Source organism: Ambystoma mexicanum, chromosome 11 (assembly GCF_040938575.1).
Source record: "Ambystoma mexicanum isolate Mex_15411 chromosome 11, UKY_AmexF1_1, whole genome shotgun sequence".
In the NCBI taxonomy this organism is placed as follows: Eukaryota; Metazoa; Chordata; class Amphibia; order Caudata; family Ambystomatidae; genus Ambystoma; species Ambystoma mexicanum.
The window spans coordinates 1,264,559,123-1,264,577,069 of record NC_090934.1 but is presented as its reverse complement, the minus strand read 5'-3'; the positions used below and the strand labels follow the sequence as shown (position 1 = coordinate 1,264,577,069).

The window sequence follows — 17,947 nt, the reverse complement described above, 5'->3', positions numbered from 1 at the left end:
GGTTTTCTGCCGGAGTCCTAATGAGGGCCAATTACTCCTAAATGGGATAGCTAAAGATGCTGGTCATACCAAGGCGCAATGGTGGGGGCCATCTTGCGCAAAAAATAATCAGCACTGAAATGGGCAAGTATGCCATTTGGGCAGGGTTAAAATACCCTGCATATACAAAAAATAAGATCCCCATTTAGGCTCACTGGTGAAACATGGGTATTTTCCAAATGCTGACTTACTCCCTCTCAATTACATGTTTGGAGTTTTACATATCTCTGGCAGCATTTAATGGAAATGCTGCCAGCAGAAAATGCAAGGCATAAAATAAACAGTGTTGCATAGCAATTTGGTATGCAATTGTGTAGGTTTGCTAATTAAATTGACACTAGCAGAGCTAGCTATTTAAATTACCGTTTAATGAAAGCACGGGTCACTCTGCATTCCTTTCTGCAAATTCAAAGGGGCTAAACCAAGTGCAGCAGAAATAATCTCCTTCACTACAATTACCAAAGGCCTGTGTTTGAATGTTAGGCAAAAAAAGTGACTTCTTTTTTAAACAATTTTAAATCGGAAGTAATCCAGATGATACTTTCATTAAGCTAACGCTATCCTGTTTCACAAAGACAAGTATGTTTTAACTTTTTTTTTAACACATTCCTGCAATTCCTATTTTTTAACAGATATTCCCGCAATTCCAGTCCTAAAAATGAAAATTGATTCATGATGCATAATTACGGTATTGATAATGGAAGAAACTGCTGTGTCTGTTTTTCTTGAAAGTTTTGGTTAGTGTAGCTAAATCGCATACTGTCAAATTTTATTTTCTTGGCGAAGGTGCATCATATTGACGAGTGAACACTTATGAAAATGTACATGATCACGCAGCCAAATGCTTTTTATGGCAAAACTAGTTCTGTGACTTGCTGGTTGCATTTATCTGTGCAACAGGTGCTCCACCCAGGAGCTGAACCCAAACTCCTTCACTTTTTATCTTACCACCCTGTTGCTTTATACCCACTACCCCAAAAATGAGATGGCCGCAAACTACAATATGCCACCTAATGTTCTCAGTTCAGTCTATGCCATCCACTCTGCTTACTCTTACTTTACCCATACATAATTAATATACAAAGCTGACTAAATGTAATGCAAAATAGTGATCAATCGTTCCATCCAGTCTGTACATCTACACATCTAATGCAATACCATGCACTGTAGTTAGCCTAAAGAGCTCACTTTGCTCTATGGTTATAATTACATTATATATTACCACCTGCGGGAGAGGCTGTGAACACAAGTGGAATCTGCAACTAGCTGCCCGCCTTTCATGCCTTCATCCTGTCCTTGGAGGAAGTGCCCCAGGAGAAGTTTCCACTGGAGTGCCACACCTCGACTTCTCCATCTCCTCCATCCCTGCCCACTCGCATGCCTGCCTCCTGGCTCACATCCAGATCCTGGAAATAGTTATTTACAATTGCGGACATGTGGAATTTCCTTTTAAGAGAAGCAGGAATTCTGCAAAGCCTGGTCCCTTAAAAACAAACCAAGGTTTCAGCACCCCAGATGGGGCTCTAAATCAGTCTAACAGTGACACATACTGCTTTCAATGGTGTGCAGAGCTGGAATTCCGTGCTCATGCTTGCCTGGCTTGGGCTTGAGGAACTTTAGAGGTCCTACCCTCCCCTGAAAGTGTTATTTAATGCTACATTGACAACCGTTCATATAATAAAAGGCAAGGGCCCTCTTGTCCACCTGAAGTTGACAGTTACCCTGCTAGCCGCAACACCATACTATATACTCTGGTTATGGCTTTCCTTTAACATTGTGAACTTTCTGATTTACAAAACCTCTGAACTTTTCCTTGCATAGCAAATGATGGGACAAGCAGGCAATACACACACTGCCCTGCGCGACACCAACTGCACCCAGTTACACAGAGCCTTTCACTTTAAACTGTTTTCAGAGCTGTTTTATGAGATCTTGTGTCCATTCATGCAGCTAACATTTACATTTTACAGACCCGCATCTCACTTATGTCTTCAGCGGTATACACAACTGCTATATTGTTGCTCATTTTATGTCTTGGGTACAAATACCATCTGGAGACCTTAAAAAGATCAGTACACTATTGCTAATCCAATAAATGTGTTTGCTAATTAAGAACATTTTAATTAGCAAACTCTGCTAATCAATTTTTGAAAGCTAATTTATGCCTTGAAATACTGCGACATTCCACAGTGTAATTTTTACTCGGAAAATGCTCTCCTTTCCACCCCCCATCCCCCCAGAGATGGCGGTATACATTGAAAAATGTCCTCAGAAGTTTCTTTGAAGTTTTCAATCTGTGCAAATGGAGGGTGCAAACGCTTCCCTTGAATATGGGGGTGCATCTGTTGTCTTGGGCACATTCCACGCCTCACCACCCTGTCCCATGAATGCAGGAAAGGGTGCGAATTGACCATTTTGACAATTTAAAAAAATGTACAGCAGTTTTAACCCACCAATCTACGTTATCCATTTCCACCATCAAAATAAAGGTGCAAATGATTTAAAAAGCAAGTGGTATTGCTTGGGTAGTGGTAATCGTTCAAAAGAGTATATTTTAGGAAATACTTCCAGCTGTATTTACCTCCAGCAGTATTTAGGCTTGGACTATTCACCAGAATGTGGTCTGGAAGGTTGAACCAATTCGGAGGTTGAGGCTCAATAGCATTTTTCAGATGCACACGCTCTGAAAATAGCTGTAGAACAAGATGGGGCAATTCTTTGCCAGAAAATAGCTGTAGAACAAGATGGGGCAATTCTTTGCCAGAAACTCTTTCAAAAAGTGGGGGTCGTGGTAGGCGAGTTCGGCATCCTATTCTGAATGGACATTAAACCGAATAGAGCTTGAGGAAGGCTGGCTTTTTCTATGTTTGAGAGTCCAAGACAAACCAGGAGAGGCAGGACAAACAGTACATCTTGATGGGAAAGACATCAAACTGGCAGCATTTGGCTTCCAAAGTGCAGGTCTCGGTGCCCTTTTGAGGTTGATGGGTGGTTTGGCCTGCAATGCCATAATTTCGTACCAACTATGAGGCCTTCAGGCAGCATCATGCTGGTGCCCCTCATTAGTCTGTGCACTTAATGGTCTGTGAGCTGCTTTGTGCTGACTAGGCAGTGGCCATTCATGGGTAAAGTCAAACGCAAACGTAGAAGCAGCGTCAGGCTTGAGACCCCAGAATTAAACCGTGGCACTTGAGTACCGCATGACATGATATCATCACTGTTCAACTCCTAGGTGTCACCAATCTCAGATTCCAGCGGCCAGAGGATTTCGATTACAAGTCTGGACAGTGGGTGAGAATCGCCTGCCTCTCCCTGGGAACCAACGAGTACCATCCATTCACGCTGACATCTGCCCCCCATGAAGACACACTGAGCCTTCACATCAGGGCTGCCGGCCCTTGGACCACCCGTTTGCGAGAGCTGTACTCCCCCGACAGCGTGGAGGAGTTGGAAGCTTACCCCAAGGTAATTCAAAGTGTTGCTTTGTCTTCCACCTTTATTCAGTTGCATTAATTACTCCTTAAGTCTTAAACCCACACTCGGGTTGCCCCATTATTTTATGAATCTGCATCTTGTCCTCCCGTTTCTTCCTGACTCTAAATTGCTTATGATCCCTTTTATTCTTGTCCCACATTTAAAGAGCCCCCTATTCATGTTCCTAGATTATCTACACCCCCTTGTTCTTTTTCTAAGTTTATGAACCCTACATTGTGGAGTGTGCTGGTGGTTCTGCAGCATTCTTGAATCCCCCCCTAACCTGTGCATTATGCACACACTGTTCTTATATTATGTATACTCATGTGTTATTGTCCCTGTAAATTTGGTGACCACTTAATTTGCCACAATACTTTATGGATACTGTCTTACTTTTGTCCTTGCCCAAGTACCTGGCAAGCAGAATTTTTCACATCTGGACTATTGTACACCTAGACAAACTTAGTCCAATAGCAGTATATGTATACCCCGCCCCTTTAGGATTCTCCTCAAACCTAACTGAAAAACTAGATTCAGTGGCGATGGCAAATGTAAGACCCTTAAATCAGATTCTCATTGTTGACAAATGTGTATTTGCTGTATTTCTGTAGATCTACCTGGACGGACCTTTTGGGGAGGGACATCAAGAATGGAACAAGTTTGGAGTGTCAGTTCTGGTGGGTGGAGGTATTGGGGTAACACCTTTCGCTTCAATCCTCAAAGATCTGGTTTTCAAATCGTCAGTCCACTCCAAGATCATGTGTAAGAAGGTGAGTTTGTTGTAAATATGACTGTTCTTTCTATGAAGGTGGATGTGCTATGAGGTCCATATTGTATACAAGATGGTGATGCCAGGATCCCTTGAATAAAGGCAAGATTGGTATGATGGCGTCCATATTTGTGCAAGATGGTGAGAGTGATGTATAATGATGCAATGATTCTGTGAGAGTGATATGATGATACATTGCTCCTCTGTGAGAGGGGTGCAATAACGATTCAAGGATCCTTGGAGATAAGGGGTGTGTGATATAGAGATATAAAGACCCCATGTAAGAGGGTGAGTATTGAATAAAGATACCACTGCGCTTTGTATGAAGTTGGGTGTGATCAAATGAAGGCCAGAACATATGCAAGATGGTGAGGGGGATATGAAATCCTATGTGGTAAGCAGAGTGTGATCTTGCACTACAAAGATCCTGTGTAAAATGATTATGGTGTGCTAATGACACATGTTCTGCATGAAAAGGAAAACCGTGGTATACAGAAAATGAAATGTTCTACACTGAGATGAGTGGTAAACAAAGCCAAGATCCTCAATAAGGAGGTAACTAGCAGCCATCATTAAATTCTGTTGAAGGCAAGGGCCTCCTTACGAGTATGGCTGTGCAGGGTAAAACTGTAGTAATGCAGTGGTAACTTGATTACCACTGCATTTCTGCACTACCGTACTACAACTTTGGTGGTAAATTGGAAGGATTTTCATCCTGTAAAATGCTGGAGGTAAATCCTCGACCTTACCCCTAAACAGCAAAGTCGCATAAATCCCTGCTTGCGGAATTACCACCAGGGGTAATTTGTCGCGCTCTGAAACACTTGTGTACGAGCGCGATAGAAATAAAATATCAATCAATTGTGGAAATCCCCCCGGAGTCCTAATGGGGACTTACACTGCCTGCCACCATTTCTAAATCTGCAAGGCCAAGTGGTGGTAAAAGTAATTCCTTTTGGTGGTATTTTGGCTGATTTGCCACCGAAATACCACAAACTGTAATGGGGAAATTTAAAGACTTATGATGCCAAGGACCCATGTGAGAAAGTAGGGGTGTCGGAATACAAGCTGTATAAAAAGATGGGATAGTCATATTGACAGAAAAAATCCTGTGTACATAAACGATTGTGTGAATACAAGTAAATTCTTTGTAAGAAAATGTGACTAGTGTAATGATACCAGTATAATGTGTAAGGCAATGACTGTTATAAGAAGTGGTACCGTGAAAGACGGTTTGAGTGTTCAGATAATACTAAGAACTGGTTTAAAAAGGTTAGTCATATAACGATACTGGGACAGTGTAAAAAAGTGAGTTATAATACTACAAAGATGTGTAAGAAATTAGCAGTTTTAGAATGATTCTAAGACTCGGGGTGAGAAAGCAAGAGTGTTAGTATTCTCCAGCATGGGGTCTGGCATGGATTCACATGCTCATGAATATTCCCCGTCGTCAGGCTGGGAATCCTCGGTAAAGAAAAATCAGTATCAGTTTAGTTTCTGATCTGTCTTTCGTAGTAGTAACCAATCACTGATCTGTCATACTGACCACAGCCAATGACTGCCCTCTCCCTAAGCCCCGCCTCTGGCAGCCATCCTCAGATTTTTACTGCACGTTCAAGTGTTGGGATCCTCGTGCTATTGCTCTCGAGTGTTAGTGCTTTTTTTTTTTGCGCTTTTTCTTAAGAAAATGTTCTCTTTTTTGGTCAAAAGAGCCTCAAGCTCCACCGTTTCTTTATCCGATCAACGGGGACCCGTGTCGGATTCTTCTACGCCCCTCAAGGGTGAAGATTTCGTCGAGCCACGCTTTTGGAGGACTCCAGAAGTTTCTCAGGCCCTTCTCGAGCATGGCCCAGGAGAAGGGAAGCTCGACGCCCGGAAAGCTGTTCAGGGTCTGCCCTGGATGCCAGCTTCAGAATGTCTTTAAGGAGGACGAACACTCCCTTTGCCTTTACTGCCTGCATGAAGACAAGACGCACGTGGAGAAGGACTGTGCGTTTTGCGGCAATATGTCGGAGCGGACCATGAAGGACCGCCATCAGCGTCTCGCCAACTGGCTGGAAGGAAAGAGCCCGCCAGGCGAGAAGAAGAAGAAGAAGAAGAAGTCCGAGCGGTCTTCTAAGACCTTTGAGGGCGCCCCAGCGACGGGGGTCCAACAGAAGGCCAAGCACCGCAAGTCCGCTGGCACCGGGAGCGCCGAACGGTCAGGCTCTACGGGCGCCAGGCAGGGCATCCTCCCCGGCGCCATCAACCACGAGCCAACGCTCTGGCTCGGGTAAGAGGAAGGCCGAGCACCCGGCGAAGCTCCTGGAGAGACCCCGGTCATGCTCGAAGGCCCCATCGGAGGGGGAGCGAGGTGGTGACCCTCCCCCCAAGGAGAAGGCGGTGAGCGCACCTAAGGTGGTGAAAGCCTTGATCCATCCGGCCAAGGCCTCTATCGAGACAGTCGCGGCGGCCTTGGCTCAGCCTGTGGAAGCTACACCAGTGGTGGCGACCTCGGGGCCCAGAATCTCCCTGCCACCGCGGAGGGAGTACTCTTTCATGCCCATCGACAGGACCCCCGTGAAACCTCCGACGGAGAAGAAAAAGGGGGGGCAGGAGGTAGTCGTGGATTCGGCCTCAACCTCTGAGGAGGAGCTGATCGAAGTCTTAGGCCACGGCGCTAGCGTGGAAGAAGACCATCCTGTCGGGAGGGACCCCGACATGGGAGACGACGAGAACGTCGAGGGTACCGACGGGGCTCCTGATCGCCCGTCGGAACCCCCTCAACCAGTGCCGCAAGACAACTCGGCGGCCATTGTGTTGGCTATACAGTCCTTATGCTCGGAGATGAGGACGAGACTGCCGTTACCACCAACGGAGGAACCGCTCCCGAGGGGGGACCCGGAGCCAGGCCCTTCTGGGAGCCCTCCTCTTAAGAGAAGGATTCATCCTCCACCTCCTTTTCAACCATCGCGCCCTGCTCAGCCCTCCTCCCCGTCCACGACACGTGGGGATGATACGGGGACTGACACGGCCGCGACGGGTACAGACTAGGTTTACGACGAGGATCTCCCGTCGTCACCTCCCACCCGGGCTTCCCCGCCCGACGAGATTGGATCGTTTCACGCCATGATCGCCAGGGCATCCAAGCTTTTCCAGCTCTGCCCGGAAGAGAAGAAGGAAGGTTTCCTTTATCAACGGCGCGAGACCAAGAGGAAGACGGTCCTCGCTGTACCTCTACTGGACGATATCTGGGATGAGGGTCTCTCCCTCCTCAAGAACCCATCCACAACGCCGGCTAGAAGGGATCGGTACGAGAAGTACCGGATCCCGGACACGACCCCCTTGTGCCTTCGAGCACAGCCGAACCCGGACTCGGTCGTCTCCGCGGTGGCCAGGAAGAAAGCAGGGGGGGGGGGCCGCGGCCTCTACGTCAACCTCCCCGTCGGACGGCGAGGGAAAGAAATTGGACCCGATGGGACGCAGAATCATCTCATCGGCAGCGACGACGATTAAGGCTGCCAACGCCTTGGCTATCGTAGCCCGCTACGACAGGGAGTTGTCGTACATGCTCGCCCCCCTTCTGGACTTCCTACCAGACGACAAGAGGGCGGAGGCCCTAGATATCTTGCAGGAAGGAGAAGTGGCGTCGGACCACGCCATTACTATAGCGACGGACATTGCTGACACTGGATTTCGCCAGTTGGGCAACGGCGTGTGCCTTAGGCGGCGTGGATGGCTCAAGGCTACTGACTTCCGTCAGGACGTGCAGACCAGAGTCTTGGACATGCCGTTCGACGGGAGCAACCTGTTTGGGAAAACAGTGGACGATTCCCTACAAGCCATCAAGGCGGACACGGAGATGGCCCGGGCTCTTGGTGTTCGCCTGCGACGACGGCCGCCCTTTCGGAGCGGCGAAGGCAAACAGGGTGCCTCCAAAGGTTCCAGCGGCGGATTTTCCACCTATAGTCAAGCGGCCCGTTCGTCGTCACAGGAAGCCTACAGGGGATGAGGCAAGTCGGGCGGACCCCGCCGTCGTCGCCAAGGAGGACAAGGCGGCAAAGCCTCGTCGAAGCAGGACTGAACCGGCCGTGGGGTCGGGCCCCCACCGAAGCACCCCAGTGGGAGGCCGGCTGGCGAGCTTCGTCAGCGTGTGGGAGTCCATCTCCACCGACCGTTGGGTGCTGGACGCCCTGGCTCAGGGTCACGCGCTCAAGTTTCTAAAGAGGTGCCCGCACGTCCCCCCTGTGGCCAGGAAGGAACATCACGTCCCTCAACTTCTATTGGAGGTAAGGGCGATGCTCAGGAAGGGCGCCATCGAGCTCGTCCCAAAGAGGCTTCGGGGCTCCGGAGTTTACTCAAGATACTTCCTCGTGAAGAAGAAGACGGGAGGAGGGCGTCCCATCCTGGACCTACGACGACTGAACAAATTCATCAAGGCACAGAAGTTCCGGATGGTCACCCTCCAACACGTCCTGGATCAACTGGAGGAGGGCGATTTCCTGTCGTCGTTGGATTTGGAGGATGCCTACTTCCATATCCCCATTCTAAAGGGACACCGAAAGTTTCTCAGGTTCGTGGTCCAAGGGCGTCACTACCAGTTCAGAGCCCTTCCCTTCGGATTGAGGTCGGCACCCAGGGTGTTCACCAAGTGCCTCGCACCGGTGGCGGCGCGGCTGCGCCTAGAGGGGATCCACGTCTACCCCTACCTGGACGACTGGCTCATCCGAGCAAAGACGAAGGAGCTCGCCGTGGAGCACACGGCAAGGACCGTCCAACTACTCACGGACCTGGGATTCTCCATAAACTACACCAAGTCCCACCTGGTGCCCGCGCAAGACGCACTGTTTCTGGGAGCGAAGCTCGACAGTGTCGCTTCTGGCCTCTCCGTCGGAGGAAAGGACGAGGGCCATCTTGGGCAAGGTGCCGCGGATGCTGGTTTCGGACGCGGCCAGGGTGAGGTCCATCAAGTCCCTCCTCGGAATGATGTCTTCTTGCATTTATCTCATCCGCCTGTGCAGGCTCCGGATGCGCCCGTTGCAGGAGTTCCTGGACGCGCGCTGGATCCAGACGACGGGCAGCTTCGAGGAGAGGATCACACTCGACGAGAGTTTCCGACGAGCGATCCGTTGGTGGGGCACCCGCGCGCATCTGACGGCGGGCATGGACTTCCAGACCCCCGGCCACCAGGAGACAGTGACCACGGATGCCTCCCTGGAAGGGTGGGGAGCGCACACCGAAAATCTCCGTCGGAAGCCAAAGGCCTCTCGCGTGCAGAAGTCCCTCCATATCAACGTCCTGGAGCTCCGTGCAGTGTTTTGGGCCCTCAGGTCCTTTCTTCCGTCCCTCAAGGGCAAGGTGGTGAGGATCTTCACCGACAACACCACCACCATGTTCTACATCAGGAAGCAGGGCGGTACCAGATCCCCAGCCCTGTCCAAGGAGGCGCAGGATCTGTGGCATTGGGCCGTCGCCCAAGGGATGTTTCTGTTGCCGTTTCATCTGGCAGGAATAAAAAACACCATCGCCGACTCGCTCAGCAGAGAGCTGCGCTCGTGCCACGATTGGGAACTACGACAGGATCTAGTGGACCGCCTCTTCCGACGGTGGGGCACACCCCAGATCGATCTGTTCGCGACAGCGACGAACTCCAAGTGCCGGAGGTTCGCCAGCAGGTTTCCCCAGCCGAGGAGCATGGGCGATGCTTTCTCGTTCCGCTGGGAGGGCCTGTTTCTATACGCATTCCCTCCATTGCCGTTGCTGATCCGGCTCATCAACCAGCTCAAGAGGTCACGGTGCAGGATGATCCTCGTCGCACCTGCGTGGCCGAGGCAGATATGGTTCACGGACCTTCTGGACTTGTCAGCGTCCCCGTCAATCAAGCTGCCAGTGGACGCGGATCTTCTCTCCAGGGAGGGGGAGGTGCCATCCTACAACACGACCCAAAGTCGCTGAACTTGCAGGCCTGGCTCCTGCAGCGTTAGAGTTTGGAGGCTACGACATACCGGCCGACTGCAGAGGTTCTTGCAAAGGCCAGGGCGTCCTCAACTCTTAAATGCTATGGACACAAATGGAAGAGGTTCTCTGTCTGGTGCCACGCACAGAAGATTAACCCTCTACGGATTACGGCTCCCAAGGTACTGCCGTACCTACTGACGCTAGCCAAGGCTAGACTGGCGTACGCGTCCATCAAGATTCATCTTGCTGCGATCTCCCGATACACCAGAACCACGGGGCGGACGTCTTTGTGGTCTCATCTAGTGAAAGAATTCATGAAGTGACTGTTCAGATCGTTCTCGCCGGTGAAGGCTCCGGCCCCGGCGTGGGAGCTCAATGTGGTGCTGACCAAGCTCATGGAACCTCCGTTCGAGCCTCTGCACTCGGCTCCGTTGAAGTTCTTGTCGTGGAAAACAGCGTTTCTTGTGGCCATCACCTCCGCACGACGGGTGGGAGAGATCCAGGCCCTTTCCTGCAAGCCCCCGTACTTGACTTTTCACGACACGAGGGTAGTGCTCAGGACGCACCCCTCCTTCATTCCCAAGGTGCCGTCGGACTTCCACCTCAACGAACCCTTGGTGTTGCCTGTTTTCTTCCCGTCGCCGGCTGAAAGGACTTTGCACTCGCTGGATGTGGCTAGAGCGCTGAAGTTCTACGTGGACCGCACAAAGTGTTTTCGGAAGACGTCACAACTTTTTGTGAACTTTGGACCTGTCAATCAGGGGAAGGCTCTATCGAAGGCCTCCATTTCCAGATGGCTCTCCGGCTGTATCATGTACTGTCATCGGTTGGCAAACCGACCGCTGCCTGGCTGTCCGAGAGCCCATTCCACCAGAGCGATCGCAGCTACCACGGCGTTCCTATCTGGTGTGCCCTTGCTGGACATCTGCAGGGCTGCTACGTAGAGGTCGACGCACACCTTCACGGGATTCCAGGGAGGAGTCCAGGGTCGGCCAAGCAGTGCTGCGCAACCTGTTCGCCTAAGGTGAGCCTGGTGAGGAGGTAAGAATTGCTTAATGTTGAGTTTTGGATATAATGCTTAATGTTGAGCCTTTGCCACCTCCTGTGGTTGTGCATGTGTGTACTGCTATGTATTCTTTTATTCATGAGCATGTGAATCCATGCCAGACCCCATGCTGGAGAAGGAACAAGTTACTTACCTGTAACTGTTGTTCTCCAGCATGGGCCTGGCATGGATTCACATGCGAACCCTCCCGCCTACCCCTCTGCGGCTCTTCACTTGGTCATACTGCCGCTTCACGTGCTACCAAATCTGAGGATGGCTGCCAGAGGCGGGGCTTAGGGAGAGGGCAGTCATTGGCTGTGGTCAGTATGACGCAGAGATCAGTGATTGGTTACTACTACGAAAGACAGATCAGAAACGAAACTGATACTGATTTTTCTTTACCGAGGATTCCCAGCCTGACGGGGGATATTCATGAGCATGTGAATCCATGCCAGACCCATGCTGGAGAACAACAGTTACAGGTAAGTAACTTGTTCCGTCTAAGAGAAAGGGAGTGTTAGAAGGCTTACAAGACGCTATGCGAGAATGTGAGTGATTCTAAAATTGTGTTGGAAAGTGTGATTGCAAGAATGATCCTAAAACTAGATTCTGTGTGAGAAGGCAGGAGAACTAGAATGATTCCAAGACGCTTTGCGAGGATGCAGGAGTGGTAGAATGTGTCGTTAACACCAGATCCGGTGTGCCGAATCAGGTGTTAAGGCCATTAGCACCTCGGGCTACCAAAGCGCCAACCATGGGTGCTAAGAAAAAAGGATTTTCCTTCCTACAAAGGGACGCGTGCAGCGTCCCATTGTACGAAGGAAAATCCTTTACCAACATGGCCACCATGGAAAGGGAAGTTGGGGCTCTGTAGCAGAGAGCTGCAATAAGGTAAGTTGGGGGGAAAGGGGTTTAAAAATAAAAAAGGGGGCAGGGGATAAAATGGCAGTGGGGGAGCCGGCTGTCGGGTGGCTTGGAACGCGAGCTTACACCGGTGGTTCAAGCCCGCATTCCTAGCCAGCTGATTGGCTGGCTCCCACCACCCAGGTGCTAATGAGTCTGTCTATGAGAAAGCATGCGTGTTAGCATGATTTTAAGACTGTTTGAGAAAGTAGGCGTGTGATGATACTAAGACAGTGTAAAAAAATGTAGCACTATTATAGTGGGTCAAAGACTCGAATGTTGGATGTTATACTGATGCTAAAATCCTGTGTACCGAAATGAGTCTTAAAATGAGTCTTAGAACAAAGCTGGGGTCATTTGTGACAATGTGTAGATATTATGATTGGACCCAGAGTAACATGGCAAGCATTAGGTTCAGCCGTGAATATCTACAATATTCTGTCTAAATGTTTACAAAGTGCTCACATACTGGGATCTGATCTGATTTATTGGCTCAATGGTTGAAAATAGTGTTTTAGCATTTAATCTTTGCTCTTCTCTGTCTTCAGGTTTACTTCATCTGGGTGACTCGTACGCAGCGCCAATTTGAGTGGCTGGCAGACATCATCCGAGATTTAGAAGAGAACGACAAGAATGATCTTGTGTCTGTCCACATCTACATCACCCAGCTGGCTGAGAAGTTCGACCTCCGAACCACCATGCTGGTAGGCTGATCTAACGGGGCATCGGGGTACTGATGCCAAAGTGGGCAAAAAGGGAAGCACAAGCTCTTGATTGACCTTATAATTTGTCAAACGATTTAATGCAACACAATTCCATTCAACCAAAATATTCAGATAAAGTAAAGCATAAGCATGCAGGGTGCTTCCAAAGTTATCAAGGCTTGATGTGAGGCCGGGCTTGGCACAGGACCCGACAAGCCTAAAACATGGAGTCTTAATGGCACAGCCTTCTTTTTCAGGGCTTGGGTCTAGCACTAGGACCTCTTCACTATATGCAACCTGAGTCAACCTAAAAAGCACACTACCCGATGTCTGTCAAGCCAGGGAGCTGTAATTTTGCTGTACCTAGTCAAATTCTATAGGCGCCTGCCTTCCCAGGAGGCTTCTGTTAAGAAGCTACACTGTTTCATTTGTAGTTTGATAACTATGGTGTGTCTGGCCTTTTCCAGTGTGCGTGATTGTGGGATCAATTCCTGACCCTCAGAAAATTCTCTATCTGTTTTCTGTGTGGACTAGGAAACTAGTTCTAGAAGCAAGATGAGACTGGATAAACTGGCGGTTTTACCAAATTGTGCATTTCAACTTTGAGCCCTGGGCGTGTTAAAAGGCTTAAGTATCAGTGACAGTGGGTGCCAGTGAGGCTATTTGCAATGCAAGTCATACCAAAAAACAGTTTCATGTGCCTGTGACCATTGTTAAAAGGCCCCATTTCAATTTAAAATCCTGCCTGTCAATGCTGTTACTAGTGGATGGCTTCTGCCGCCATATGCTAAAGGAAAGCTTAACTCTGATTTGTTCCCAGGGCATAAGCATGCAGGATGGCCGAAGTAATATAAGCCAATACAATTCACGTTTTTGTGTATTTTAATAAAATCTTTGTAGATATTAGTAACTTTTAGAGATGCTGGGTAACCTCCATGGAGTCAAAGGAGACTCTGCTATCCGGAGACACAGCTTAAGCTTACCTGACCAGCCCTGAAGAAGGGCTTTATGTAGAAAACATGTGTCGGCTACTAGGACAGATGCAGCTTTTACTTTTGTCATAACTGTTTCTGTATTGCATTAAACTCTACCAATGGCTACAAGCAGTATATGTGGATGTGAATATCAGTGGCCATATGTTAATTCAATTTGCTTATTCATACTGATCTGAACAAAATGGGTCACTAATGTTATGCAGGGCCTCTTGGCTCCAATATACTCACAATGATTTTGAGCTAGCAGTTCATGAACTGGTTTTCATGCGCAATGATCTGAAAACATACACTTGATGGTCTGTTAACTGTATGTCGTGACACATAGAGCTTAGGGGTTAGGAGAGTGTAGCCCCACCTGGTCTTAAGCGATAACAGGAGTGTAGATGCCACCCAGCAAGTGTGTCACAGAGCTGACAGGCTAGCTACATGCCTTCCACTCATGCATGTTGAATCCAAGTCCAAAGTAAGACAAGTCAATTCATTGACTTTGGATGAGGTCTCACACTGAAATGAGTGTGTACGGTCTTAAGCACATTTGCTGGTACATGGGTGGCATCACAGCCTCTCGTTTAATACAAAGCTAGTAAAAATGGGTTTGCCCCAGAGTTAAGTGGTCTGTAGCGTTTTAGGCAACAGGCAATTGGTATTCAACCAGAACCTCTCTTCCAAGTCCTTGAGAGAGGTGGGAGGATGCAAGTGGGGTATATGTATTCATATTGTGTCTGAACTTTTGTGGACAGGCAGCCTTTGTGTTTTTCACATTCCATTGTGACAATCCAATTGAATTCTAAAATAGCTTGCCTACATTATGGCTGTAACGGGCAACTGATCGGCCAGCTTTTAAAAATACAGACACAATACAACCAATTGGTTAAGGTCTTTTGAATGATGTTCTATTATCTAGCTTGATAAGGGGAGCAAAACCTATTTGAGTCATCTGAAGGTAGGAACAAGGTGGTTCTTGCATACGTGGGATGTCACCTGGGCACCTCCTTTAATCTTTTTACTGTTTATCTTTTTAGTACATCTGTGAACGCCATTTCCAGAAGGTGCTCAACCAGAGCTTGTTCACGGGGCTGCGCTCCGTCACGCACTTTGGAAGGCCGCCCTTTGTTCAGTTCTTCGATTCTCTGCAGGAAGTTCATCCTGAGGTCAGTATGGCAGACTGTCAGGACAAAGTCTGTAAATCTCCATCCAGGAACATGCTCCATTCGCCTGCTTTTTCAACCAGTCCATTCCCCTCCATTTAGGTCTCCAAGAGTGGCGAGTGTAGCACAGAGTGTGACGTCAAATAGCCCCAGGTGCAATGTGTTGCAGATCTCTTCCCCTCATGCTCATATTTGGTTTGCCAGAGGACCGGTCCAGTGCACAGAAATATTAAACATCCCTGTAGGGTGCACCAAGAGTGGGGAGCCACTTTTATCTTACACAGAGCACTTGTAGACCGTTCTTTAAGTGGGAGGGTCGGCAACATGTGACTTCGCCTATAGTGAAAAAAATCACACGTCATGGTGGGCCATGCTCTGCATTGGCTGAACTATGACTATGGTGCTCCTTAAATCCAGGAAGAAACTCTTAACTGGTTTGGATGAAACATAAAAGGAAACAGAAAGGGGACTAGGTAATCCGTGTTGCTCCAGATTGGCACAGAAAGTGGCATTGTCCATGGATTCACAATCTTGGATAATCCACCTGCTTTTCTCTCATGAACCATGGAACTGAAGAGTGAGTGAGTGAGCGAGCTTAGAGAGTTAGTACGAGGGGGATGAATAATTGAGTGTGTAAAATGATAGCCGCGGAGAGTGATGGCAGTACTGTTTGTGCTCTGTATTTAAATCCACAATTACTGCTCCAGTTGTGCTTTCTGTCAATCTGGATGTTTAGAACACTGTCAAATGAAATTTGTGCATGTTAACCACACAAATGAACGTGCAACTGTAATTCGTAATGCACGCGTGTGCGTGCTTGTTTTAAGAACCACTGCCAGTCCTTTAAAGTAAGAGTGCACGTATAAATTACACGAGGCTACTGCAATCAAGATCCCATGTGGCCGTCATTATCCCTCACCCTTGTCTGTGCCGGGTAGGGTTGACAGTAGTTGTAGTCAAAAAATCTGGAGGGTCAACAGTTGCAGATCCCTGCTCAAAGGCATGCCCGTCTGCTTATACTCTCACCACCCAAAGTGGGCGCAGATTATTCTCACACTCGCTCTCGTTTTTGCTCTCTCCCGCGCAATTTTTCTCGTCTATCCCCAACTTTCCTCTAACCAATGGCCCTCGTCCTTCCCTTCTGCTGTCTTTTCAATGTGATCGCCAAGCTACTCAAAGCCATGAATCAGATTCTTAAATTTCAAAACACACCAAATCTATTCTCGGGCCAATTGTTACTGGATGCATGGATAACGAACATGTGGTTTCTCGCACATTTTCTGATTGTGGATCATAAAGAAAGGTCCATGGGAAGTTTAAAATTAAAGTGAGAAAATAAATCAAGCTTTAAATGAAGAGAACACAATTGGTTGACCAAAGCTGTTCAGTCCATTAGCCTCAAGGTAGTTTTTAATGGCGATTTCCACACCAACATCCGTCTTTGCCACAGTCTGCTGAACCTCAAAAAGAAACCTGGCATAGCTCTTTAGGGAAGCTACTTAAGGAGTAGTGCTTAGTAGCTGTGAGGTGCAAGGTCTGCCTACTAGGTAATTGCATTAGTGACTGTGGTTGCCCACAGTAGGACATGCTACATTGGAGTCCAAGGAGATTAACAATACATTTCTTGTAGTTGTACCAGTGACTTTCAAAAGAAGGTTGCACTGTGAAGGATGTTGATATCTATCCCGCTTGTCTGCTCTACCGTTTCGTCCTCACAAGACCACTATGTAACCTGGGCGAAGGCCAGGAAAGTGTAGTGCATTATATCACCCATGAAATTGACCAATGCAGCATCATTGCTTCTTTGTCTCTTTATCCTAAACATTGTCTTCTCCTTCAGGTGCGCAAGATTGGAGTCTTCAGTTGTGGGCCCCCAGGGATGACCAAGAACGTTGAAAAAGCCTGTCGCCAGCTGAACAAGCGGGATCAGGCCCATTTCCTACATCACTACGAGAACTTCTAATTATTACCCACTGGAAACCACCAACTTTTTCGCATACCTGTTGTGTCCTTCCAATGTTCTGCAAACTAGGCCTGTCCTACATTCCATCTCCGGGGGTGGTCAGATGCACACCCAAAGTCTGTAGGCTCCTGCCGTAGGCAGATTCTTGTGTTTAAAGCCCGATTTTTACAATGAAGCCTTATACCAAGCCAGGCTGTAGACTTTCTTAGAAGCAAAGTCTGTGCGTTTAGAGTTTCTGCTGATTCCATACTACCAATCTAATCTCCCTGCTATTACTGCTTGGCTGCAAATCGGAAACTAAAAACGATTTCTGTGCTGAGATTCATGTTTTTTATTTTACTTAATAAAGTTTTTGTACAAATGTACTTTGTGTTGTATGCTTTGATTTCCTTACTTTTGTTTGGTAGGTTTTCAGTGCTAGCTCCGTTTCTCTGAAGTGTGCTTATAGAGCCGCTAGCTGTACTCTTTTCTTTATATTCATGCACCACCAACTTTGCTCACCTTGTATCTCTGGTTATCATTTTGAAAATGTGTGGCCTCCATATCCCCTCACTCACCTGTACCCAGTGTCTGGCCAACCAAAAATAACTCTATTTTCCATGAAGTTGTTGTCTATGCCTCATCGCTTCCCTTGGTATCTTGGATCCAACACTATGTAAACATTTCCTGCTAACTAAAATGATATCAATTCAGAAGTTAATCCTCAACTTCTGTATCGTTTGATTATCTGCCAGAGATGCTTCCTGACCCCAATACAAGCAGAGGCTCGGTCAAATATGACCAAAATAACGTTAACAAGATTTCTGTTACCTAAGAAAAAGGAGAGCAGGGTGTGAGGAAACGGGTGTCAAAAGGGGATGCGTTCAGGGGACATTATCTAAGTCGATACATTTTAACTGGCTCTGACCAACCCTGCAAACAGGATTCAACAGAAGACAGAAGATTTTTGGTGAATCAAGGGTTTGGGTCC

At 48.1% G+C, this 17,947-nt stretch overlaps 1 protein-coding gene across 2 annotated transcripts in view; it reads left to right on the top strand.

The window, feature by feature from the left end:
- Window positions 1-17,342, top strand: part of LOC138504305 (dual oxidase 2-like) — a 134,478-nt gene extending 117,136 nt beyond the window's left edge. For both annotated transcript variants that reach the window (XM_069624713.1, XM_069624712.1), the window contains 5 exons: window positions 3,272-3,504; window positions 4,125-4,283; window positions 12,716-12,871; window positions 14,889-15,017; window positions 16,855-17,342. In XM_069624713.1, coding sequence (XP_069480814.1) covers window positions 3,272-3,504; window positions 4,125-4,283; window positions 12,716-12,871; window positions 14,889-15,017; window positions 16,855-16,977 — 800 coding nt within the window. In that variant the 3' untranslated portion in view covers window positions 16,978-17,342. The remainder of the gene's footprint in view (window positions 1-3,271; window positions 3,505-4,124; window positions 4,284-12,715; window positions 12,872-14,888; window positions 15,018-16,854) is intronic.
- Window positions 17,343-17,947: the final 605 nt, after the last annotated feature.